Genomic DNA, 26561 nt, shown 5'->3' on the forward strand with positions numbered 1-26561 from the left:
GTTAAACCACACACACACACACACACACATGAATGCAGCTGCTATTTTAATCTTGACTTTTTACTGTTGCTGTTGTTATTGTTGTTGTTATTATTATTGTTGGGTTTTTTTTTTTTTTTGGATTGGATCAATTTTACCAGCACATTGTTCTACTGTATTAAAAAAGAGGGGGGAAAGAAAAAAAAGAGAGGACATCTCAGCAAGCATTCGGGTGCCGACTTATGAATGCAGGCCTGATGCCGGTACCTCAGAACCTCAACGGACTCGCTTTGTTTCCTTTTCGATCCTGTTTTTCTGGGTTTTCTCTTTTCCTGGTATGTCTTTTTTTAAAAACCCAGAGCGTCTGTGATATCAAGGACACCACCTCCCCCATCTACAAGACATGCTGCAAAATTCGGAGGAAACTTAAGACTGTTACATAAGTTCACACCTCAGAAAGGAACTTTCCCCCCCCTAAAAAACCTTTTCCTTTTACTTTTTTTTAAAAAAAATTCTTTTCTATTGTCGACAGTGAGCTTAAAAAAGAAAAGAAAAGCAGATGCGTCTTTTACGGGTCTAACGGGTGTTGTAAGACGGGGGTGGGGTGGGGGAAAGAAAATGAGAAGAGAATGTTGATTCTTTGATGGTAGAATCGAAAGGGAAAAGTTTAGTATTTGGGGCGGGGGAGAAAGAGACGTTGGACTTTTGCAGCATCTGGAGAAACATCTGCTACGGAGCTACTTCTCAGGTAAACCGTTTAATGAGAGGGAGAGCCAGTTTCAAGGCAGAGTATCAAGCTGCTGCCGAGTTCGGAGAAAGTTGGGTCACGGAGAATCACAGACAGAAGGAAGTCCTTTCACTAATTTCTCAGGCTTCTGTGTGTGTTTGTTTGTTTGTTTTTTGTTTGTTTAAAGGAAAATATTTATGGTCAGACCAGGCAAGACACTGGAAGAGCACAAGTTAAACCTCTTTTCCTCGTTATGCTGCTTCTCCAGGATGAATTGGGGATCCCCTACAGCTGCAACCTACCGTTAACAAAATACCTGGAAGATCCAGTTGCAGATCTCCCAGGGTCTAATCTGGTTTTAAACTGTTTAATGCATTTGATAGCACCGTCCTAAGCAGATTTGCACCCTTCTAAGCCCAGTGACTTCAAATGGATTTAGAGGGGCGTAACTCCACTTAGGATTGCACAATTTAAAAAGCAACAGCTAAACCTCTGCAGTTCACGTAGCTGAATGCAGACTGTTCCCCAGCATGTCTTGCTGCCCGCCTGTTTGGGGCCTGACTGGCATTTGAAAAAGGGTGAAAGGACGTGACCGGTAGGCTGCATCCATTTTTGTTGGGTCTCAAATTGTGCAAAACTGCATTCTGCTTGCATTTTATGCGGGAGGTAAAGATTGACGGCCTACCAACGTCTTGTCACTAGATGATTAGTTGACAGAAAAAGATCTTGGGCCAAAACTCCTGAAGAGTCCTGATTTCCCAAAAGATATCTGAGAGAGCAGTGTTAAAAGCTTAGTTCTTTAAGATGTTTAGTATTTTTTTAAAAAAATGAAAGAAAACAAATTGCCAAGCAAAACACTTGTGACCGGAAGTTTTAAAAATATATCACAGCTCTCAAGGATCAACAGAAGAATTGCTAGCATACAGTAGGAAAAGCAATTTGGAACGCAATTTGAAGCACATGTCCATTCTAATTGACTCTTATTGAAATCAGAGAGACTTACTTCCCAGTAAATATATTCAAGGTTTGTCTCTGGTGAAATTCTGTTGATCATAAAGGCTCTGGATCTCACCCACAGATGATTTTGTACACAGGCCATATTAACGTGTCAAAGTGAAACCAGTTTCAACCTGTTTAACTGTTTATGAATAAATAACTCCAGGATGCGTAGAAGGGCTAAGAATTTCTAGTAAAAAATGGATCATTGCCCCCCGGGAAAACTGCATTTCCCAGAGTTCTTTATTGGAAGTCGTGACACTTAAACCAGTTTGAAACTAGTTTCCAAGCTATTTGTATTTGTAATGGAGTTTAACTGTCCAGTGATTATCACAGACTGAGCCTTTGAATGTTTACTCGGAAGTAAGTCCCATTTCTGGCAGTGGATTAAGTCTTGCCTGGGACTGCAGCCTCTGCTGAGAATTTTTTTTTTTAATTCTTCTTTCTCTGAACTCCGTCACCCAACTCTTTCGTCTTCACAGTGGTACATATTCCAAAATACCGTTAATTCTCTTATGCCATAAACTCGCTCTAGTCAGTGAATGTTCCTAATGCTGCTGATTCAACATTTAAATATTTTTTTAACTTGCAAAACATGCAATGATTTTTTTAAGGAAAAAAAAATAGAACACACATACACATTACGTGGCTTCCGAGGTTTAAACTTATTAAAGAAAAAGTTGCGGGGAAAAAAACCTTCATGACCACAGACCACCTCAAACCAGAAATACCTCAGAATTTTCTACTTGTATGAGTTTTATTATATATTTTGTTAGTTGTGTTGTCTTGTGGTACGTATATTTTAATGTAAGTTGGCTTTTTTGACAAGGGAGTTTTTTAAAAAAAAAGGAAAAAAAAGAAAAAAAGTTCTAAAATCTTTTAGGAAGTGCTACCATTTTGTTTGTTTGTTTGTTTTATAAAGCACCATTGTAAATAAGTGTAAACAATTTTAGAATAACTGCCTGTAGAAGGTTCCTGGGCATTATTCGCTCTTGTTTTTGAAGGCTGTTTCCATTCTGTTTCTTGCGGGGGCAGCGGGGGCACAAGCAGTTTTCGTAAAAGACCAGCGCATCGTTTTTTCTTGAAACCTTTCTATTGTCCCCTGAGTACAACATCAATCTACAAAAGAAAGTTGTCTTTGTTGACAGATTTCAAAGGAATATGCACGTGGCAGCAAGACAGAAGAAAGGAGTCTTTTGTAACCCCTCCAAGTCTTCCTTTTATCCTTTTTTCCCATTTCGTTTCGTTGAAACTCTTGCCATCTCTTTAATTGACAAAATTATCCACAGTTAATGTGGTAAAAATGATCCTCCAAGAAACATGCAAAGGCTGACACTTCCACTCTCAAAACCCATTTACTCCAAAGTAATTCTGCCAACTATGGTTGGACTTCTCTGGAGTAGATGGGATAAGAACACAAAAAGAGCTGTGCTGGATTAGGCCAAGGTCTTCCCCTGATATCGCCTCCTGGCACCAGGGTATAGTCTACAATAGTCTGGGTACAGTCCTTACAAATATCAAGAGAGGATATTATTGGGGGTGGGGGAAGATCACAGGTTGGTTGTGTTGGATTAGATGTTCCCGAAAGGATCGGCCTTTTTCCTTCGGAAGGCAGCAGGGAATCGCTTTTGATGTTCGAAAGAAACCATGCCAAAGAGACGCAAGCAACCGGCGTCCTCCTTTGTCTAGTAGTAAATTTTGAAAGGCTGCAGCTGTTCGTGACACCCGATAGCCACGGCCCTGATAAAAAGCTTACGGCAAAAAATGAACTTTAGATTTCTTCCTTTACACAGAGTTCCTTGGAATAAATAGTGGATTCAGGAGCAGGGCATGTCCCAGTCAGATGCCACTGGGAAGCACAACATTATTCACTAGAGAAGCAAAGCAGAAATCCTGATAACCATGCAAATGGGTTGGCTTCAGGAACTGAAAACAGAGGGCATGCAACTTCGCCTTATTAGCTAACGCACTGATTGGACAACCATTGGTCTGAATCAGTCATAAACTTGCTAAATGGCTTAAGCAAGCCACTCTTGAATATAGTGAATGATACTGAGTTACCTTACACGGTTGTTGTGAGGACTGTAGCAAGGTAAGCCCGCAAGCTGGATCAGTTTAAGGGTCAATCCAGTCCAGCATCCCTTTTCAAACAGTGGCCAACCTGATCCCTCTGGGAAGCCCATAAACAGCCTTTCTTTCTTGTTTCTCCCCACCCATTGGTATTCAGAGGTAAACTGCCTCTAAATATGAAGGTTCAGTTTAGCCAACATGGCCGATCATTTTTGATAGAACTGTTCTTGAAGTTGGCTTTTAAAAGTTCATATATAAATGGCTATTATTAATAATAATACACATTTATGCAGAACCTTATTTTCTCAATCTTTAGTTTTTCTTCCCCAAAATGGAAGAAAGAGAAGTGCGGGGGTGGGGGAGAGTTTCAAAAGAGAAAAAGGATGAGGGAAAAGAAACAAGCAGACCTCTTTGAATTTGTGTTGAAGAAATAAGGTTTTAATGGTTCCTTTGAGAGTCTAGAGTTTGTTCTGGCTTTAAAAGGTGATATAAAAGAGCCGCAGCAGTCATAGGAGATAAAAAATAAGGCCAAAACCCATGGTGACAAATAAGTAATATATATATATATATATATATATATATATATATATATATATATATATATATATATATATATAGGTTTTTATAATAAAAAACAACAACACATTATAATCACATATAAAAAAACACAAAAAAATACAAAAAGAGCACTTATGCTGGACGGAGATTTGTTGAATGAATTAAGAGCGCTCGGCAAAGGTCTCCCATGAGGGCAGGCCCCCAAGCTGAAGACAAATGATGGCTTGCCCCTGGTTTTTGCAGTCTCCAAGAGTTAGTGGAAACTGGAGGTTGTTTTCTTGCTAGACCCCCACACGTGCCTGGCAGACTTCATTGCGCTTGGTAGGTCCCAAGTAAGGCAAGCTTCACTTAGGGATATTCTAACACTTGGTGATAACATACACAACTTCGTCTTTGTGATTGATGTTGAAAAAGAGGATGCTGGAAAGAGGACTGCTGCCAAGCTTCAGGGAGGCTGACGTGAAACAACAAAGATTCAAATAAACCTATGGTGATCTATCTTCTTCAATGTGAAGCTTAACAATCCAGGTAGTTAGCGGAGGGCGGGGAAAGATGTGCGGTCTTTTAATTATTGTAATAGCTCTGCTGCTTTTAAATATGTCCTCCCTCCCCCCCTTTCTTGCGGCGTTGTTGATGTAATGGCTAAATCTGGCTTGTTACAGCAGTTGCCTTTGTTCTTCTCTTAGAAACAGACACAACCCCCTGGTTTCTTTAACAAGCTTTAAAAGTATGTATTGAAAGTGCCATATGAGTTTTATAGCCTGCTAGAGAGTTTCCTCAACCTTCCCTTTACAAGGGGTGGGAAGAAACACACCTACACATTACTCCTGGTTGCATTAAAATGTCTTTTACCAATTTCCAACTGAATGCTAACTCTCTTGCAATTACTGATCACCTCTCCTCGTTCACAGATCCTTACAGATCATTTTGTTATGCAAACAAAACTTGGCAGATCACAAGTCAATGTAGCTTTACTGCTGTGCCCACTTATCTGGGAGTGGCTCTTGCCTATAACTCTTGCCTATCTGCTGTTTGGGTTCCATGTTTCAGATCATTTGGGTTCCACGTTTACCAGCAGATGATGTTGAACTGTGTTAAAGCTCGATCGAGGCAGCTTTCTCAGCTGGCTAATGGTGGAGTCCTGGCAGATTTCCTTCTCTGTTGAAAGAGTTCACAATCCACATTGGTAGCTTGCAGTCTTCCTAGCCCTCAATGGGCTCCATACTCCAGATTCAAAGCTTCTTGGTGTAGCGATAAGATTGTTACCCAGGCAGTAGCTATGCATAAAAGTATTTCCCCCACCACCACCAATATGGCTTGGTTTACCTGCTGCCTACATATAAGTCAACCCGTGTGTTCATTCTGAAATACTTCACTTGCTGAAAAGTCACCTACGTTTAATTTTATTCAGCCTTCCCCACTTCACATCAGTGTCTCTTCGTGTGGGTTCAGATGTAATGTCAAAACATAAGTCGGGAACATGTGACTGAGCTGCACGCTTCCCTTCTGCTGCTGCAGGTGTGGATATAACTGTAAACTGCGGTTTGTGTTGAAGGAAACGTAACAGTGCAATCCCGTGCTGAGTTAATTCAGTCAAAACCCTAGAAGTTTAGGGGAATTGAATCACAGTCCGTAATCCAGTCTTGACCCCTGAAACAAAATTAAAAATCTGTTAAATGTGTGCTAGAGATCTGAAAGGGAAAGGAGGAATCAGTGAAAATCACACACACACCCTTCTATTAGCGAACCACTGGATCCAACCCAGTCTTTTCAGCCTTGCCTGTTTTCAATCTTGGGATTTGATTAAGGTGTATAGAAAAACAAACAAAATATAATGCATTGGTGGAAGTAATATTCTATATATGGCCCCGTAGGCTGTTCCTGGTACACACTGAAAAGAATGCATCTTGGCATGAGCATGGATTTGGTCTGGGTTAAAATCTCCAGACACCTCTAAAGGTTTGAAGCTCTGATGTATCCATGGAGCGTCATGCATACATGGGCTAAACCATGCTTTTCAGCATCAGAGAAGCTTCTGTGAATGTATTATTTAATGTCGAGGAGTACAGGCAGCCTCTGCTCACATGGAACTCAAACTGAGCACCGGTATCAAGGGTGTGGCAGACTTGTGCAGATCAAGCCAGATGTGCGCCGTCTGTGGAAATGCAGAATTAACTTCTGCTGCAAGGCTGGGCTCTTAATTGTCTAAGGATATTCCATAATCTGTTCATCCATTTATCCTTCCTGGTGGTCTGCCTTCTGTTCTCTGATTTATGAAGTTAAGAAATCCAAATTTTGCAGGATGCTCCAGCAGTTGAAAAGCATGATCACAATACCACTGCAGTTCTCTCCTAAGAGCATTTCACTTGCAAGGTTGGGAAGAAAATGTCCAATCCTATCCATCGGTTTTGCATAATGAGCATTATCATTTAGAGATGTATATTTTTTAAAACTAAAATATTATCTATATAAATGAAGGGGGAAATGACATTTGACTTTTTTACTTTTCAATATATATATATATATATTTAGTTACACGTCAAGAGTAAAATTTTTACATTGTGTGAAAATTGTTTTTATACCACAGATTATTTTTGTAAAGGCTAATATGTTTCTGCAGGGAAAAAAAAAGATGTGCTGTAACCTCAGCAAAAATAATAATAATAATCAGATTTTAAATTAACTGTCCGCCACACTGAAGTTTGACCTGAACTCTTGAATTGCAGCATGCTTTGGGAACTGCAGTGGGTAATTGTAATTAGTTATCTTGAATACAATCCCTTCCAAAACAGAAGCTTGACTGCTTTTCCATGGCTATCCTAAGATTCTATTGCAAAAAAAAAAAACTTTTCATCTTCATACAAATTCCTTGTAGAAAACGTATTTGGATGTGTTCTTTGATGTATTGTGGAGCCTGACCTATCTACAGAAATCTTGTAACAAATTGGAGTTCTTTTTGCAAATTTAGGAATGGCTCTGCTTATACCGACCGTGTGTCCTGCATTGACAATATGATCTGTAAAGAGCTGCTTTGTTAGCATTCTGTTGGCAACAGGTCCCTGACAGTTCTTTTCCTCCTGAAATGTGCGTTTGCAAATTGAGGTTCATTGGGTTAGCTGGTTTTTTTTTTCCTGAACTAAAACTTGGTAGGTAATGTAAAGGACATTTCTTTCGGTTTCAGATGATGCTAATGGGTCTCTGACATGTTTCAAACCATGTAGTAAATGAAAAGGTGCTGAAAACCTTGCCTTCGTATGTGGTTTTACCAATCTTGCAATCCCTTTGAAAGAAATGAGTAGATCTTTAAAATGGCACATTGGCTTTAGGTTGTTCAGTTTCCTGATGTGATGGTGACATTTTCCAGTCTCTTAACCATGGTTAGGAGACCAAGAGCATGCAAGTCTGTGGGGTACTCCTAATCTCCTAACCGTGTTTATAAGAGCATCCTATATATTCATACGGTCACTGCTTCTGCCTCCTGTGTCAATTCATCTTTCCCTTTTCAGTGTTAACTATAGTGCAATATCATTTTTGCCCTGTATAGTTAGCTTGAAAACCATTTGAAACCCAGGTAGGAAGTTGGCTTGCAAACCTTGGTTAAGCTAACCGTAGCTAACTCTAACCTCGGCGCAGATGTAATGCCACACCATGGTTAATAATGAAAAAGGAAAAGGGGTTAATGTAGAAGCAGGAGAGATCTTGCAAGCCAGTGGGCATTCCCACTCTCGTCTATGGTTAAGGAGTCAAAAATACACAGTGATCTTGTCACATTTTGAAAAGTAATGATTTTCTTCTAGCATATGCTTTTGTGGCCGATAAATTACCCCGGAGTTGTTGTTTTTTCCAATCCAAGGTGGTTGGTTTCATTATTGTGGATATCTGGAGTTATTGGGTCAACGCTCCGTTCCTAAATCAAGAATCCTGTTTTAGGTAAATGTGGGATTCCGAGGTGAATTGGCCATTCTTGCTCAACATCCTAAGACAGGGTAGCCACCCCCATAATGCAGTCCAAAGCACACCCCTGGATGCAGTGGGGCCAGCCCTACGAGTATTCCCCACGCAATTGTCACCAGGCTTGAAGAGCAGTAGGGAGTTGGAGAAGCGATGTGGTTTCCTATTGCCTGTTTCTGTATGAATAAGCTCAGAGGGCCGTCTAGAGAACTTGGTCCTTGCCAAGCTGAACTCGCCTTCTCCAGCATAACAAAGTGCTTCAGTCTCAGAGTACTCTGGGTCTGATGCTCAGAAGTCCCCTTGTGCTCTTCTGGGCTCCTCCGGTGCTCCATTTTCTGCTAACCTTAAGCAATGAGCATTAACTTGCGTCAGCATTCACCGATCCATCATTTAGAAGGGTCCCTGTGCATTTTCTAAAACAGCCTTGTCATTCTGCTTTCTTTCTGACACAGCACTTTTTTTTTTACTTCTCCGTTAAAAAAAGAAAACTGATTCTGGATCCTGTGCCCTTTAATCCTAAATAAATTCATTCTGCAAGGGCACGTCTCTCTGGACATCTTTAGGACATCTTTAGGTCCCTCTCGTTCTGAAGTCGAACACTTGTTTGTTTGTGCCTTTCTTTATTTTCATGCAAAGCAACTGCTGTAAACTCTTTGGTTTTTAACTGTGTTTTTTTTTTTCCAGTGCGGGGTGGGTGGGAATGCTTTCATTACCCAGTTGTTATTTCTGGATGCAGTCTGTAATCCAGGTATTTCAAGAACCAATTACCTCAAATGTCACGTTAAAACAGTGTTGTTCTCCGGATTCTTCTTCGTACTGCAAGACTGTAACATGCGCAGAAAAGGAACCATGCTACACAACATGGGTGTGTTTATATATATAATATATATATATGTGGAAATTGAACCCCAATGACTGAAGTTAAGTAATAATTAAAGAAAATGCTTGTGTGTTTTGTTTCAAAGATTAAACCAAAAGAGCTTCTTTGACAAGCTCTCTTATAGAATCGTGTTGGATGTATGTACAGCAAGAAGGTGTTAACTGAAAAAAAAAGTGCTTCCTTTCACTGATCATTGGATTTTTTTTATATTTTCAGTGTTTTATTGAGAGATTTTACGATGATCTGGTCAACGTCACTTTGAACTTCTGACTAAGCAAAATAGGGGCGAACGGTGGTCACGATCATTTACAGAAAGGGTCATTTCAAAGGTCAGAGCACAGGACTACTTACTGAGCCCCCAAATGGAGGCGGAGCTTCCCCTTTACCCTATATGCAGCGATTTCGAGCACTATCACATTCTCTGAAATGTGAATTGGTTGCATTTTTAAAAACTAATTTGGATATTTTTGTTTACTCATTATTTGGGAAAAACTGGATTTAAAAAAAGTTGGGTCGCTCAACTTTTATTCCTGGCACCTGACTGATCAAAATAAAAGTCTGCAGTTTTACCACGAGTGACCTTTCTATTAAGACTTGGGCGGAGATCAGTTTCCCCTTCCCAGTAACTCCTCTTTTGTAAAGCATCAGTGTTTGTCCGAATAGTTGTGAAGCTCTTGGCGGCTATAGAGGGACCCTGATATCTCTCCCCTGTCCTGTGGTATCATGAAACAACTTAATGATGCTTGAGATATTTTAAGAAAGGTGGTCACTGCAGACTTCAAAATATGTTTCTTGGTCGCTAGTTATATTCCCCAAATTTGCACTGTGCTGTGGCATTCATCTCACCAATCTTACCTGCTGTTAAATTTGTAATGACCTACTCCCCCCCCCCACCACATACATGTACAGTGGGAAGCAAAGCCCTGCAGTCTATTTCACCTGTGAATACTTGTCACATTGAGTCCTTAGGTTTGGTGAGTTTTCTGCTGTAAAGTTGACTTCAGTACAGTTTGTCCGTTCTTGTGGAAAGAGCTTTCTGCATTGTTAATACCATTTGATGGTTATAGTTAAACAACACAGCACAGGACAAAATTCAGGAAAATGAAATGTTTTGCCAATAACAAAAAGGAAATAAAAAACCCTCTTTTGGGACGTTGCCTGTTTTATCAGCTACTTCTAAATGGTACGCTTTGTACAAGAAAATTTGAAGTAAAGTCCTGAAACTGTTCTAGAATAGTGAGATGTCTGTATCAGTTTTAGGATGAATAGCTATGTCGTGTTCAAGCTGTGTTCCTTAACTTGTACATAGAAGGTAAAGATAGGAGTTTGCAGTAACCAGCTTTCTGCAAGAGTTCCATTTTAAATTCTCAATTAACTCAAGACCTTGAGGTGCAAGAAACCAGTTTGGGAACATGCTAAATGCAGAAAGCTCTATCAGATGGTGAAATGATTTAAAAGATTATTGGTCCCTGGCTCAGATTCCAATGTACTGTTTGTATACCAAGATATGTGAAATGTAAATGTTGTGGGTTATATTTCACTCTTGTAGCTATTAAAAAAAAGGTAGACCAGACATAGCTTGTACTACTGAGTTAACAAAACTTATGCTAAGTATCCAGTTAAAAGAAAAAAAGTATACAGAGTTGAGCTCATTGCTGTAACCCTTTTGATTGAAAAAGTGTGCTGATTTTTTATATATATTATATATATAAATATATATATACATATGTAAGATGGCCTAAAGAAGACATCCACTGTACTGCAGTTATGAAATGAAAATGTTTTGAGACATTGTATCATACTTCATACATTTGCAAGGGATCTTTGTTCCTTTTTACTGTGGTATTTTAGAAATGAATCTCATGTTTGAAATTAGATCTGCCAAGGTTGGGTACGGTTGCTTCAGTTGAGCACAGGGTACCTGAATAAACCAGTATGAATGTAGTATTTTTGCCCTGTGTTGAAGCAGCCTCCACTCCAACAAATCGGGGGCGGGGTGGGTGGGACTAGAAAGAACTATTTCAAAGTTATCTTTTTTGTATATTAAAATAAACAATAAATTACAATTACTGTGTGTCTTTATGAGTTTCAGAGGTAAGTCTAGGGTTGCCAACCTCCAGGTGGGGCCTAGATATATCCTGGAATTGCACTAATCTCCAAACAAGAGAGACCAATCAGTTCCCCTGCAGGAAATGGCTGCTTTTTGAAGGGGGTGTGTGCTCTATAGCATTATACCCTGCTGACGTCCCTCCCGATCCCACACCCCGCTCTCCCCAGGCTCCACCCCCAAATCTCCAGGAATTTCTCAACAGTGCTGGCAACCCTAAAGGTAACCTTGCTTCCTATATCTTCTAGAATGGCTCATGGGCTACACAGCCAACAAAGGTCAAAATCTGAGCATTGACTTAGCTATAGGCTGCAATCCTAAACACACATACTAGGGAGTAAGTCCCACTGAAGTTGGGGCTTACTTCTAAGTATACATGCTGAAGTCTGCCCTGGTAAGATTTTAACCCTTAACTGAAATATCCCTCTTGCAGAAGGTGTAGTGTGATCCGGGTGATACATTTGCACATTGTTCCAGTGGTTGCCTTTTGGCAGAAAATGATTGGGTGGGGAGAAGGGTGACTCTGACCCATTCAGCCATAATGCTTTGTAAACACCCATTTGCATTTATGCTTTGGGCATTTGTGTGGGGTGAACAGGTACCCAGAGACGGGGTGGCAGCATAAAATGCTCCTCTGTATTGCTACAGCTGACCCGAACAAATGCAAGAGATGGTCCGTCACTTAACTCCACACAGTCAACAACCATCATCTATAATCTGTTTGTTTTCACTGAGAAGTTAATGGGAAATCCCCCATTAATTTTAATGGTTATGGATTGCACACAGAACTTGCCTGGAAGAGAAATATTTGTACTGTAAATCTTGCCCAGCTAATTTAAAATGGATTTGCCTGGTTCTTGCTCCACAGTCCAGGGTGGACTCGCTATATACTACGCACCAGCTACATAAAGAAAAGGAATAATTTCCCACCTGAAACAGAAGAGGGAAGTTAGCTATGAAAGAAAACAGATATGGTGAACCCAGCTGGCATTTGCAAATGTCGTTTCCACTTCAGAATCTGACCTACTCTGAGGTCTTTCTTAAGTCCCAAGTGTGTTGGTAAAAACTGTAGTTACTCGGTTATAAGTTTCTCTGCATGCGCTCAGAGACATTTCATTTCTAAGGCTACTCAGATGATAATCTGAGCTACCCAAGGCATTTTTAAGGGAGCACGAGCTATACATATTTTCAAACAAAAACAAATTCTGGGTCTAAGTCTTTGGTGAGACGCGTTTTATCTGTGATTTGGGAAACATCAGCAAACAATTCTCCTTTACAATGCTATTTATTTAAACAGTTACATTCCCCCTTCTATTTAAACCTGTAATGTGTGTGTGTGTTAGGTGCCGTCAATTTGCTTCTGATTCATGGCGACCCTATGAATGAAAGTCCTCCAAAATGTCCTGTCTTTGACAGCTTTGCTCAGATCTTGCAAATTGAAGGCTGTGGCTTCCTTTATTGAGTCAATCCATCTCTTGTTGGGTCTTCCTCTGTAATGCAGCTTACAATAATGAATCATGATTTTAAAAGAATACAATATAAAAAAACCCTGAATAACGAGAGTATGACAGCACAGGATGAAAGGGGGGGGGGACTGGAGAGAGAAATTATGGATGTATATGAGGATGGCCAAACTAACCGAATTTCTACATGGAAACGATATGGAAGAATATAAAAAAACTTGGGCAAAGGCCGCCACATATTGGGATAAACTGGCAAAAATGGATTTCACTACTTTAATTAGTGAATTATAGAAACTAGTTTTAATATTTTTATATTTTATTGTTAATAGATATTTTTAAAACTGTTAAAAGACACTTCTTCGGAAGTCGGGTGATGGGTCGCTTTTTTAAGGTGGGTGGAGGGTCGAAGGGGTATCTTTTTTGATTTATATACTATTCTAATCATAAGTGTATGGATAAGTATATAAGGTACTCTTGTATTTTTTATGTTATTTCTTTTTGTTGTATTTGTTTGTTGTGTGATGTTATAATAATAAAAATTTTATTGCTGAAGGCTTTCACGATATGAAGGACAGAGACCCTGTCCTTCAGTGTTACTCCTCTGAAGATGCCGGCCGCAGCAGCGGGCGAAACGCCAGGAAAGAAAACACCAAGGCCACGGTCACACAGCCCGGATAGCCTACGAGAACCAATAAAAATTTATATTAAAGAAAAAAAGGGATGAAAGTGGGGGAGAGAAATTAAGGTCAGTCCACAGGAGCACGGAAGAGCAAAGCAATCTTTTTATCTGGCCTGTGAAAAAGAGTGGAGGGGGACCTGGGGCAACCCTAGCTGGGAGGATGCATGCGTCCAGCTGCAGGGCCTTTGATTGCTAAGCACGCACGCGCACGCGCGCCAAGGAGAGCCGCTCGCGACTCTGCTGCTCCGAAGAAGGCGCCGGGCCTGAGCGGGGAGGAGGCGGCGGCGGCGCCGGGCCTCCCCTTCCTGCCCCGGCGATGGCGGAGGCGCTGCGCTCCCGGCTCGCCCGCGGCCGCTTCTGGGGCGGCTTTGTGTGCGGGGCGGCCCTGGGCGCCGCCGCCGCGGGGCTGGCGACCGCGCAGCGCCGGGATGGGCCCGGATCCTTCAGCCCGGCCCCGGCCGGCCCCTCCGAGCCCGCTCGGGAGGGTAAGGATCCGCGCGCAGGCGCAGATGCCGCACAAAGGGGAGAGAGAGAGAGCGCACGCGCGCGCGGGGGGGGGGTTCTCTCTCCGTTTTCCCTGGCTGGAGAGGGGTGGGAGCTTGGAAGGTTTTAAGAGGGGAGTGGACATGTTCATGGAGGAGAGGGGTATTCATGGCTGTTAATTAGAATGGATACTAGTCATGCTGCATACCTACTCTCTCCAGTCTCAGAGGAGCAGGCCTTTTATATTAGGTGCTTAGAACACAGGCAGGACAAATGCTGCTGCACTCCTCCTGTTTGTGGGCTTCCTAGAGGCACCCGGTTGGACACTGTGTGAACAGACTTGGTCTGATCCAGCAGGGCTTTTCTTATGTTCTTATGGGTACTGGTCATGATGCATCCCTATTCTCTCCAGGACCAGAGGAGCATGCCTATTATCTTAGGTGCTGTGGAGCACAGGCAGGATGGTGCTGCTGCACTCATCTTGTTTGTGGCTTCCTAGAGACACCTGGTTGGCCACTGTGTGAGCAGACTGCTGGACTCGGTCTGATCCAGCAGGGCTTTTCTTATGTTCTCATGGGTACTGGTCATGATGCATCCTTGTTCTCTCCAGGATCAGAGGAGCATGCCTATTATACTAGGTGCTGTGGAACCCAGGCAGGATAACACTGCTGCAGCTGTCTTGTTTGGGGGCTTCCCAGAGGCACCTGGTTGGCCACTGTGTGAGCAGGCTGCTGGACTCGGTCTGATCCGGCAGGGCTTATGTTCTCATGGATACTGGTCATGATGCATCCCTATTCTCTCCAGGATCAGAGGAGCATGCCTATTATCTTAGGTGCTGTGGAACACAGGCAGGATGGTGCTGCTGCAGTCGTCTTGTTTGTGGGCTTCCTAGAGGCACCTGGTTGACCACTGTGTGAACAGACTGCTGGACTTGGTCTGATCCAGCATGGCCTTATGTTCTTAAAGCGGGCAGAAGAAAAAAGTCCCCCCCCCCAGCAGGGACTGCAACCCACTTATTAGAGACTAGAAGGGCTGGTAGCGAGCTTTCAGAGGAGCAGCGAGAGTCTTGGAGCATGAGCATGCACGGTCTTTAGGGCACTGTAGAAAAGAGCAAGGGTCCAGTAGCGCCTTAAAGACTAACAAGATTTCTGGCAGGGGCGTGAGCTTTCGTGAGCCGTGGCTCACTTCAGATACAGCTAGAATGTGAGTCCATCTATCCTTAAGTAGAGACGAGTGAATTGAGACACACAGTGGCAATGTAAATGTCAAAAGCAAGTCAATGGCATTAGCAGGCATGATTGGATTGGGTATGTTATGCAGAGGGGTAATAGGGGTGGAGAAATCAGGATTGGTAATGAGACAGGAATCCCAGGTCTCTGTTCAATCCAGGAGAATGCATTGTCTTGAGCTTCATTTTTAGTTGTAATTCAGCAGTCTCTCTAGTCTCCCTTTGAAATCCTTTTGTAAGAGAAGGGCTTCTCTTAAGTCAGCAACTGAATGTCCTGGAAGGTTAAAATGCCACCCCCTCCCCCAGCTTCTGAGTGTTGTAGTTTCTGATGTCAGAAGCTCATACCTTGTCAGAAATGTTGTTAGTAAAAAAGAGCAAGAGTCAAGTAGTGCCTTAAAGGATGTGAGCTTTCGTGAGCAACAGCTCACATCTTCAGATACAGCTAGAAAGTGAGTCCATCTGACCTTAAGTAGAGAAGAGTGAATTCAGACACACAGTGGCAATGTAAATGTCAAAAGCAAATTACATTAGCAGGTGTGATCGGATCAGGTGTCATGTGCAGAGGGGTGGTGGGCATGGAGAAATCAGCATTGGTAATGAGACAGGAATCCCAGGTCTCTATTCAGTCCAGGAGAATGCACAGTTTTGAGTCTCATTATTAGTTATAATTCAGCAATCTCTCTCTTTTAGGGCACTGGGTCGAGTTTAGGGCTTATAGAAAACTAAGCCATTTATAACTTTTAAATTCCATAAACATTTCAAGTATTGCAGTTTTATATGCTCAGTAAATTATAAATGATGCATTTGATGTTGCTAAAGCAGTAAAATTAGTTTAGGTTTGATAGGTCAGCGTGTATTGCACATATTTCAGTTCCCCCCAACATTTCCGTGTTTTTCCCCCCTGTTACTTGAGTTTTAGCTTCAAATGTTCCTTTGTGTTAAGAAAAAAAACACCCCTCCCTATAAGTAGAATACTACTCAATAGGGGGAAAGGACCCCCTCTCCTCCTCTTTTACAGTGATGGGCTTTCTTGTTTGTTTGTTTGCAGAGAGATTTAACAGAGGGGAAGACTGCAACATATGCCCCTTCCATCTGCACTGTAGGGTTGCCAACCCCCAGGTGGGGCCTGGAGATCTCCCAGAATTATAACTGTTGGCCAGACAAAAGAGATCAGTTCCCCTGGAGAAAATTGCTGCTCTGGAGAGTGGACCCGATAGCAATATAACCCACTGAGATCCCTCCCCGGGCTTTGCCCCCAAATCTCCAGGAATTTCCCACGCTAGAGTTGGCAGCCATAGTCTGTTTATTCTGACCTCGCATGTATGAAATCAGGCCTCCTGCATTTATTGTGGCAGGAGCTTTTGGTGGGCTGGGGTCTGCTTCAGCAGATGCATGCAGAGTTATTGGCAGATTTATAAACACGTGCAAACATGGGTACAAAGGATAAAAACCATAAATAACGGAAGCCAGGAGGCCATGCAATGCAGGAGATTTGCGGCTTCTCTATTCAAAGATTAAAAACAAACTTTAAAAAAAAACACAATTGTTATTACTCCTTGCATTAAAATGGCATTTTAGGCTCTTGGGAATTGAAGTAGTTATGCTTTACCAAATACATGGAAATAATTGTGCATAATAGAATAATTCCCCCCTTTTCTTCTTTGTATTTCCTTCTGTTTTTAACTATTGAAATAAGTTACTTTTAACCCGCCCTTGCTTATGCAATAATGTACGCTTTTTTAAAAAGCTCAAACAAAACCTTTTACTGTGGCACGGGAATCCAGCAAAGCAACCTGTGGTTGGTTCATAAATAGTTAAATACAAATTGAATTAAAAATAACATCCACCTTCGCTCTCCCCACACACAATGAAAATCAATCAGCACTGTATTGAGAAAGTGGTTTCCCCCTGGCTTTATCACACCAGTAGTTAATTGCTAGCAGTGTCATATTTTTTCATTTTAGAGTGGCTTAAGTGTATTTGTATTACTGTTATCATAAAAATCAATCTGGAGTGGTGGGCGAAAGGTTACGGTATGCAGCCCGTTGTCTGTTTTCCGCTTTCAAGCGTTGAATGCTTCTGGATGTGGGTACATGATAAATGAAGTGAGACCTCATAAAGCTTTCTCTTTCAAATTATCTGTGTTTGGGCAATCTCTTAAGGTCACCGTGTTTTCCTTTACCCGTACCATCTATAAAGGAAGCTGCAGCCCTCGGTTTGCAAGCCCTGAGTAAGGCTGTTGACCATAGGGCGTTCTGGAGGACATTGATTCAGAGGAGTGGGAGGAGCTGTGGCTCAGTGGTGGAGCATCTGCTTGACATGCGGAAGGTCCCAGGTTCAATCCCCGGCATCTCCAGTTAATGGGACCAGGCAAGTAGGTGATGGGAAAGACCTCTGCCTGAGACCCTGGAGAGCCACTGCCGGTCTGAGTAGACAATATTGACTTTGATGGACCAAGGGTCTGATTCAGTCGAAGGCAGCTTCGTGATGGCACTTAACACACACACACCTTCTTTTTAAAAATTATGCATATTAGTATTCAGATTAGGGCCATTTCCTGTTTGCTCCGTGTTGTTCGAAGCAATTCTAATTTTCACTGTGTTAATCCCCCGCCAGCCAAGAAAAACGCATAGCCAGTGTGGTTAGTGGTTAGAGTGGTGGACACGGACTGGTCAAACCTGTATTCAAATCCTTACCCAACTATGAATCTCGTTGAGTGACTTTGAGCCAGTTGCTCTCTCCCAGCCTGACCTATTTCACAAGGCTGTTGTGAGGATAAAAATGGAGATAGGAAGAATTATGTATACCACCCTGCTCCTTGGAGGAGGATCAGGATGAAAACAAAATAATAAATACATAGATAGCAAGTTACTTGTATGATGGCAAGGTAAGAGCTGTGAGATTATTAAAATGGCACAGAGGATGTGGCTAAGTTCCTTCTCCCTTTGCTAGGCAGCCGCAGTCGAAATTGGGAGCTCCACAGCTGCTATTTACATTGTAAAAAACTCTAGTTAAGACCTTCAGGGGTTCATCTAATGATTGGGTAGATCGGGGATCATCAACGTTTTAAAGCCCGCAGACATAACTCTAATATTAACTCTTCAACACTTCAGGCAGAAGCTCTGTTTAACAGAATGACTTAAAATTAATGTACTGTTTTAAAATAAAAGAAGAGTTGGTTTTTATATGCCAACTTTCTTTACCTTTCAAGGAGACTCAAACCGGCTTATAATTACCTTCCCTTCTCCCCCCCCCCCAACAGACACCTTGTGAGATAGGTGGGGCTGAGAGAGTTCAGAGAGAACTGTGACTAGCCCAAGGTCACCCAGCAGGCTGCATGTGGAGAAGTGGGGAAACCAACCCGGTTCTCCAGATTAGAGTCCACCGCTCTTAGCCACTGCACCATGCTGCCTCTTGGATATATATTCTTAGATGTGCACAGCTCCTTCTTTCACTCAGTGAAGATCCTTGTGCTGTGGTTGCAGCTACTCCCAAAGCAACATTTTTAAATATCTGGGCAGCCAATCAGAAGCCTTGCTGGGCAAAACCCCCACCCACTTTCTAAAAAAACACTTGAACACATGAAGCTGCCTTATACTGAATCAGACCTGGCCCATCAAAGTCATTATTGTCTACTCAGACCGACAGCGGCTCTCCAGGGTCTCAGGCAGAAGGTCTATCGCAGAACTACCTGCCTGGCCCCTTTGACTGGAGATGCCCGGGATTGAAGCTGGGACCTTCTGCATTCCAAGCAGATGCTCTACCACAGCCACAGCCCCTCCCATGTCACCATAGCATCCATAAGAAACGTGTTGGTGTCCCTTGGGCTAGATGCTTCTGGAAGCATGCAAGCAAGGCATGACACCCAACACAGAAGAAGAAAATACAGCTATTGGATTTCTGCTTACCAGAAAAAGAAATTTGACAGCCCTACACATTGGATTCCAATCCAACACATTAGTTGAATATGATCTGTTACAGCCTGTCTCCTTTATTTAAAATTTTCATACACTTAACTGCCTGGGCACACAGAAATATGATGGTGGCATCCAGAAATTTGGAACAATGGGGAAGGCCTCGGCCCCTATGCTCTGTTTGTTGGCCCTCCAGAGGAGCTGGTTGGCCACTGTGTGAGACAGGATGGTGGACTAGATGAACCACTGGTCTGATCCAGCAGGGCTGTTCTTGCGTTATGTTGTATTTGTTTTTCTCTTAGAACCAGCGACTGAGTCTGTGCTGGGAAAGTATGGATTTCCCGTTGATGGAACGCAAACAAGATATTATACCAATCACGTGCTGTCTTATGACCAAGCAAAACGGGTACCTAAGTGGGTGATTGAACACATTTCCAAACACAAGACTGTGGGTAAGTAAACTCCAGATGTGTGTGTTATAATTCTTTTTGGGTTAGAGGTACTTCACAAGTGATGCCTGAGTGGTTGACGTAATTCTAAAGATCTTTCCCAGTCTTCCAGGGATCATTTAGGGTGAAACTAGATGTGACGGCATCCACAGGTCTGACCAGTGGATGCCTTCATGTCTAGGTTGTTGTTTTGTAAGTGATAAACCGTTTCGGGAGTGGGCAACTGAAAGCAGAAAAGAGAGAGGGGCTCAGTGTTTTCCTTGCATTCCACATCTCTGCCCACAATAGCCATCCTGATCAGCTGTTCTCTAAAGCAAAGTGCCAACTCTTGTTAATTTGCATTTGTGCGTAATGTATGGTTTGGCCTGGAGTTGTAAGATTGTCCCTTTTGTGCCGTCCTGCTCCCAGTTAAAGCTATCTGAGCTAAGAACTTTGCCAGTTGGAGGGGAGTGAATAACTATCATGAAGCTGCTGTCTACTGAATCAGACCCCTGGTCCATCAAAGTTAGTATTGTCTACTCAGACCAGCAGCGACTCTCCAGGGTCTTTCACAACACCTACTCGCCTAGTCCCTTTAACTGGAGATGCCGGGGATAGAACCTGGGACCTTCTGCATGCCAAGCAGAGGCTCTACCACTGAGCCCCAGCCCCGTCCTTTCATGTGTTGTGATTCCCACATTGTACCACTAAAATGAGATCTTTGATCCTATTGATGTGGCTAGGACGCACTTCATCTTGCTGTCCTTATGCCCTGATTTCATGGGCAAAATGTATGGCGCTTCTAAATGCAGGTATTTTATCCCCCCAAGTCACTGCAGGGGTCAATTCCTGGTTTTGTTTGCCATTATAGTGGCACGGCCTACCAGCACAACCGCTCATGCAAGTCTTGGGACCAGCCTGGTAATACGAAGTTATGGGGCAGTGAAAACAAAGTTAACTTTGTAGGACCAGAACCAATGGGTTGAAATTAAATCAAAATTTTCTAAAAGTCAGAGCGGTTCCTCAGTTGAACAGGCTTCCTCGGGAGGTGGTGAGCTCTCCTTCCCTGGAGGTTTTTAAGCAGAGGGTAGATGGCCATCTGTCAGCAATGCTGATTCTATGACCTTAGGCAGATCATGAGAGGGAGGGCATCTTGGCCATCTTCTGGGCAAGGAGTAGGGGTCACTGGGGGTGTGGGAGGGGGGAGGTAGTTGTGAATTGCCTGCATTGTGCAGGGGGTTGGACTAGATGACCCTGGTGGTCCCTTCCAACTCTATGATTCTATGATTAACATATGAAGAAGAAGAGTTGGTTTTTATATGCTGACTTTCTCTACCACTTAAGGGAGACACAAACCGGCTTACAATCACCTTCCCTCCCCCTCCCCACAACAGACACCCTGTGAGGTGGGTGAGGCTGAGAGAGTGTGACTTGCCCAAGGTCACCCAGCTGGCTTCATGTGTAGGAGTGGGGAAACAAATCCAGATTAACCTCTGCCACTCATGTGGAGGAGTGGGGAATCAAACCCTGTTCTCCAGATCAGAATCCACTGCTCCAAACCACCGCTCTTAACCACTACGCCACGCTGGCAATGATATAGCCAGGCTATTCTCACTTTGCACAGGATGAAGGTGCTCCTCCAGAGGCCTGGCAGAACGCTGAGTGTACGTCCCAGCATTCTCATTTGTTTTGTCCTTTTGCAAGTTGCTTTGAGTACAGTGTTTCTAGTCAATTTATTGTCCAGATACCCTTTCGTCTCCCATTTGCTGTTCCGTTCCTCAGGCGAAGCAGACAGGAAACACTGTAAGTTTAGACCGGATCCTGGCATCCCTCCTCTCTTCAGCGCCATGAATGAAGACTACCTTGGGAGCGGCTGGTCGCGTGGCCATATGGCACCGGCAGGAGATAACAAATACTCTCCGGTAGGACTCTCGCTTAATTTCTGGTTCTTTGTGTCTTTGAAGAGCAAGGAAAAGAGACAGAATAGAGGTCTATACAGTTGTGCATGGTATGGAGAGAGTGGACAGGGAGAAGCTTTTCTCCCTCCCTCTTAATACTAGAACGCAGGGTCATCTGCTGAATCTGGAGGGTGATACAAAACTGATAAAAGGAAGTGTTTCTTCACACATCGCATGGTTAATTGGTGGAACTCGCTGCCCCAGGATGTGGTGATGGATGCCAACTTGGAAGGCTTGAAGAGGGGAGTGGACATGTTCATGGAGGAGAGGGGTATTCATGGCTACTAGTCAAAATGAATACTAGCCGTGATGCATACCTGTTCTCTCCAGGATCAGAGCAGCATGCCTATTATATAGGTGCTGTGGGACACAGGCAGGATAGTGCTACTGCAGTCGTCTTGCTTGTGGGCTTCCTAGAAGCACCTGGCTGGCCACTGTGTGAACAGACTGCTGGGCTTGATGGGCCTGGGTCTGATCCAGCATGGCCTTTCTTATGTTCTTACTTTCTTATGACCTTGGCTGGTCACATTCTTTCAGCCTAACCTAGCCAACAGGGTTGTTTGGAGGGTAAAATGAACACATGAAGCTGCCTTCTACTGAATCAGACCCTTGGTCCATCAAAGTCAGTATTGTCTACTCAGACTGGCAGCGGCTCTCCAGGGTCTTTCACATCACCTACTTGCCTAGTCCCTTTAACTAGAGATGCTGGGGAATGAACCTGGGACCTTCTGCATGCCAAATGAATGACAGGCAAATGATGGCGGGAAGAATGACCATCATAGCCACTGGGGAATTTCCTGTTGGGCCAGTGACCCTCCCTCCCACCTTAGGCTAGTCCAGCCCGAGGTAGAAGGGTCATGCCTAACCTCCCCCCCCTCCATCTTTTAAAAATTATTTCTTTTTAAAAAGTCAGAAAAAAGGAACAGGGAAGGGGAGGAAAACATCAAAATCCAGCAACTATGAAAAAAGTATTTAAAAAGTAGAAACAGAAATGTAACGATAGTGTTGGCAGATCTACCCATAAGTTTCTATAAGAGGTTTCTGATCTAAAAGTAAGTCAGTTTGCAACTGTTGTTTATATGCCATACATTCAAATATTTATAAAATTGCAAGGCCCTCAGTCCATTGATTTATCTCTCCCGTGTTGTAATACAAGTCTTTTAGCATGGAGGGTCCATTTTCACTGACCATCGGTTAACCTCCAAGAGATGGGTAGATACTTTAAAAGTAAATAAGCATCCTGGAGTTTCCTGGCCTAGGCGAGCTGCGCCTAGGGGCTGTGGCTCAGTGGTAGAGCATCTGCTTAGCATGCAGAAGGTCGCAGGTTCATTCCCCAGCATCTCCAGTTAAAGGGACTAGGCAAGTAGGTGATGTGAAAAACCTCTCTACCTGAGACCCTGGAGAGCCGCTGCCGGTCTGCGTAGACAATACTGACTTGGATGGACCAACGGTCTGATTCAGTATAAGGCAGCTTCATGTGTTCATGTGCTGGGCGCAGCTTGCAGATGGCCGTACCCGGGCCAGGCAGAGCCGCAAGAGGCACCCAGCCGAACCACGGAAGATGCAGGGCTAGCTGTCTCTTTCTCCTTTCCTCCCTCCTTTGTAGGCTGAAGCCTGGGTGTATGTGGGTGGGTGGATGGTTCAAGGCCATTTTCTCCTCCCAGTTTGCCCCTGAAAGTGAGACATGCTGCCCTTAGCTTTCTGGAATAAGGAGTGGGTAAACATGCACTGCCCTGACCTGGATGGCCCAGGCTAGCCTGATCTCATCAGATCTCAGAAGCTAAGCAGGGACAGCCCTGGTTAGTATTTGGATGGGAGACCACCAAGGAAGTCCAGGGTTGCTGTGCAGAGGAAGGCACTGGCAAACCACCTCTGTTAGTCTCTTGCCATGAAAACCCCAAAAGGGGTCGCCATAAGTCGGCTGCAACTTGACGGCACTTTACACACACAAATATGCACTAAATAAATAATGTAAACAGGGGACTGACATTTAAGATTCGGGTCTTAGAATGTACTATGCCTGCATGATGGCTCGGTTATTGTTTTGTGTGTAAATGGGCTAGAGAGCCAGTGTGGTGTAGTGGTTAGGAGTGGTGGACTCTAATCTGGAGAACCAGGTTTGATTCCCCACTCCTCCACATGAGCGGTGGACTCTAATCTGGTGAACTGGATTGGTTTCCCCGCTCCTACACATGAAGCCAGCTGGGTGATCTTGGGCTAGTCACACTCTCTCAGCCCCATCTACCTCACAAGGTGCCTGTTGGGGGAGGGAAGGCGATTGTAAGCCGCTTTGAGACTCCTTAAAGGTAGAGAAAACCGGGGTATAAAAACCAACTCTTCTTCTTCTTCTAGATTGTTCTTCAATGTGTTTGCTGCTTACAAAACAGCAATACGTTGATAGTTGGATATTTGATTTTGTTTGCTTATGAGTGTTTAAGCTGTCCTAGGCACACATCCAAAATTTAGTTACAATTCTCTTTGATTTGCAGAAAGCCATGGCAGAAACATTTTACCTCTCCAATATTGTACCTCAGAACTATGAGAATAACGCTGGATTCTGGAATAGGTACGTGGTCACCAGAGCCACTTATTACAATGTCAAAACCAGTTCAGTGTTACAATATATTTTAACATTTATTTATTTAGAGTATTTTAACATTGTTGTTCCAGGAAAAACATGCCCACCTTAGTTTCTGAGAAGTTTGGGAGACGGCAAGTGTATGAATGTTTTCAGTAAATAAAAAATATATAGACAGCAGCTGACAAAATAAAATCAATAAATTCAGTATAACCTCAGTTATCAAAACAGCAGCCTAATAAATCGGAAAACCTAAGGTTAACCTAAGGTTAAAATGCTTATTCAAAGGCCTTCAGGAATTAGGCCCAATGGTATCCAATATGCAGGCTATATGAAGCTCCAGGTGGAGGGAATTCCAAAGTTTAGAGATGGCTGCACATGAACACATGAAGCTGCCATATACTGAATCAGACCCTTGGTCCATCAAAGTCAGTATTGTCTACTCAGACCGGCAGCGGTTCTCCAGGGTCTCAGGCAGAGGTCTTTCTCATCACCTACTTGCCTGGTCCCTTTAACGAGATGCTGGGGATTGAACCTCGGACCTTCTGCATGCCAAGCACATGACACAGAAAAGTCCCAGAGCGCTCCCAAATGGCAAACCTGTTTTTCAGGAGTGCGACCCCATCCCCATCTGCTTATGCATGGGTGTGATAGCCGTGTGACCACAAGAGTGAGTGCTTAGCATGCCGGAGGAGGACAACGACGTGGAATTCTGTACACTTGAACGAACTCGTGTAGAACGTCACATCTGGTTTAGCCCTAAATATAATCCTACACCAGTCCACAGCCCTTCTGTTATGATCCATCCCAAACTGGAGAAAATAAAAACGAGCATTGAAAACCACGGATTGAAGCAGAAGAAATAGAGTAGGCAAAGCAAAAGGGGAGCAGAGAACGAGCACAACATTAATTGCTGCTCAGGAGATCTATCCCAAAACCTGTTTATGCAGCGGGAGGGCAAGCAGCAGGAACGTTAAGCCTGGCTGTGCAGAAGCCCGCACGGCATTCATATATGTATTTATATTTATAACTTGTCCCTTCCTGAAGGTTGGGGGTAGATAACAATTTAAAGCACAAATCCAGTGAAATTGAATAAAATTCAATTAATTAGACACACACTGCCACAGGAATAAAATTAGCTTACTTCAATCAGAGTGCACCATATGATAATAGTTTCTGTTAATTCTGCGGCGGCTTTGGTGGGCGAGTCCTGTGAATGAGTCCCCTGCTTCCTCCCACTCATTGTTCGCAAATATTCTCACCTTCACGCGCTTGGCCTGGTGCAAACAGAGCACACATTTCCCACAGATCGCCAAATAAAGCCCTGTCTTCTCTAATCCAGCAATTCGGCAAGATATAGATGATAAATCTCTACTGATAACGCCACCAAATTGCAAACCAAAACATTAATACGAGCATGAAGCACTCGAGGGAAGTAGCAGACGTAGAAGAGAAAGTGCCATTGTGAATAAATCACTCTGTGACCATTAAAGAATAATATATTTGAACTTACCTGGTGGTAGCAAGTTGCTTGTTCAAGGCTTCCTTTGATGTGCAAGCATTTTTATTTTTTGCTGTCAAGTCACATCTGACTTATGGCGATCCCTGGTGAGGTTTTCAAGGCAAGAGACATTCGGAGGCGGTTTGCCATTGCCTTCCTCCATGTCACGCCCCTGGTATTCCTTGGAGGTCAGCCATCCAAATACTTGCCAGGGTCGAGGCTGAGAGTGTGTGACTGGCCCAAAGTCACCCAGCAAATTTCCATGGCAGAGTGGGGATTCGAACCTTGGTCTCCCAGATCCTAGTCCGACACTTTAACCACCACACCACACTGGCTCTTGGCCACCCAACTACACCCTAGCTAAGGGAGCTTTTTTTTGCCCAGGTAGGTCAGGTGACCTCCCAGGGTCATCCAGTCCAACCCCCTGCACAATGCAGGAAATTCACCAGTACCTCCCCCCCACACCCTCAGTGACCCCCACTCCATGCCCAGAAGATGGCAAAAAAAAAAAATCCCCTCCAGGGTCATTACCATTTTAAATTTTTGTGCCTCGGCCAAGTTTCTACTTTGTCTACCTGGCTCAGTGGTAGAGCATCTGCTTGGCATGCAGAAGGTCCCAGGTTCAATCCCCAGCATCTCCAGTTAAAGGGACTAGGCAAGTAGGTGATGTGAAAGATCCCTACCTGAGACCCTGGAGAACTGCTGTAGGTCTGAGTAGACAATACTGACTTTGCTGGACCAAGGGTCTGATTCCGTATAAGGCAGCTTCATGTATTCATGTGTGCTGCCAGTTTGTTCCTTTAAAACCAACCTATAAATCTTCTTAGTTATCTTAATCCAGCCTCAGTGATCTCAGTAATGTCCTCGTGCGCCACAAAATTTACCTCACAGCTGCAAACCCATAGCCTATACACTCGCTACCTACCTGTAGAACACCTGGAAGCTGAGGGGAAAGTTTATAGTTCAAAACGAACCCAGATCCCAAAAATCTTAGGAGGCTGTGTGCGTCCCTTTAGTAGGAAAAAAACAAAACAAAATGAACTTCTCTACTGATGTCTGCC

At 43.4% G+C, this 26561-nt stretch overlaps 1 protein-coding gene across 1 annotated transcript in view; it reads left to right on the forward strand.

The window, feature by feature from the left end:
• The first annotated feature begins 13726 nt into the window (after window positions 1–13726).
• EXOG (exo/endonuclease G) overlaps window positions 13727–26561 on the forward strand; it is a 29330-nt gene continuing 16495 nt past the window's right edge. Inside the window, exons 1-4 of the mRNA XM_056857128.1 lie at window positions 13727–13895; window positions 19338–19487; window positions 21246–21385; window positions 23911–23987. Coding sequence (XP_056713106.1) covers window positions 13727–13895; window positions 19338–19487; window positions 21246–21385; window positions 23911–23987 — 536 coding nt within the window. The remainder of the gene's footprint in view (window positions 13896–19337; window positions 19488–21245; window positions 21386–23910; window positions 23988–26561) is intronic.

This window comes from Euleptes europaea, chromosome 11 (assembly GCF_029931775.1).
Source record: "Euleptes europaea isolate rEulEur1 chromosome 11, rEulEur1.hap1, whole genome shotgun sequence".
In the NCBI taxonomy this organism is placed as follows: domain Eukaryota; kingdom Metazoa; phylum Chordata; class Lepidosauria; order Squamata; family Sphaerodactylidae; genus Euleptes; species Euleptes europaea.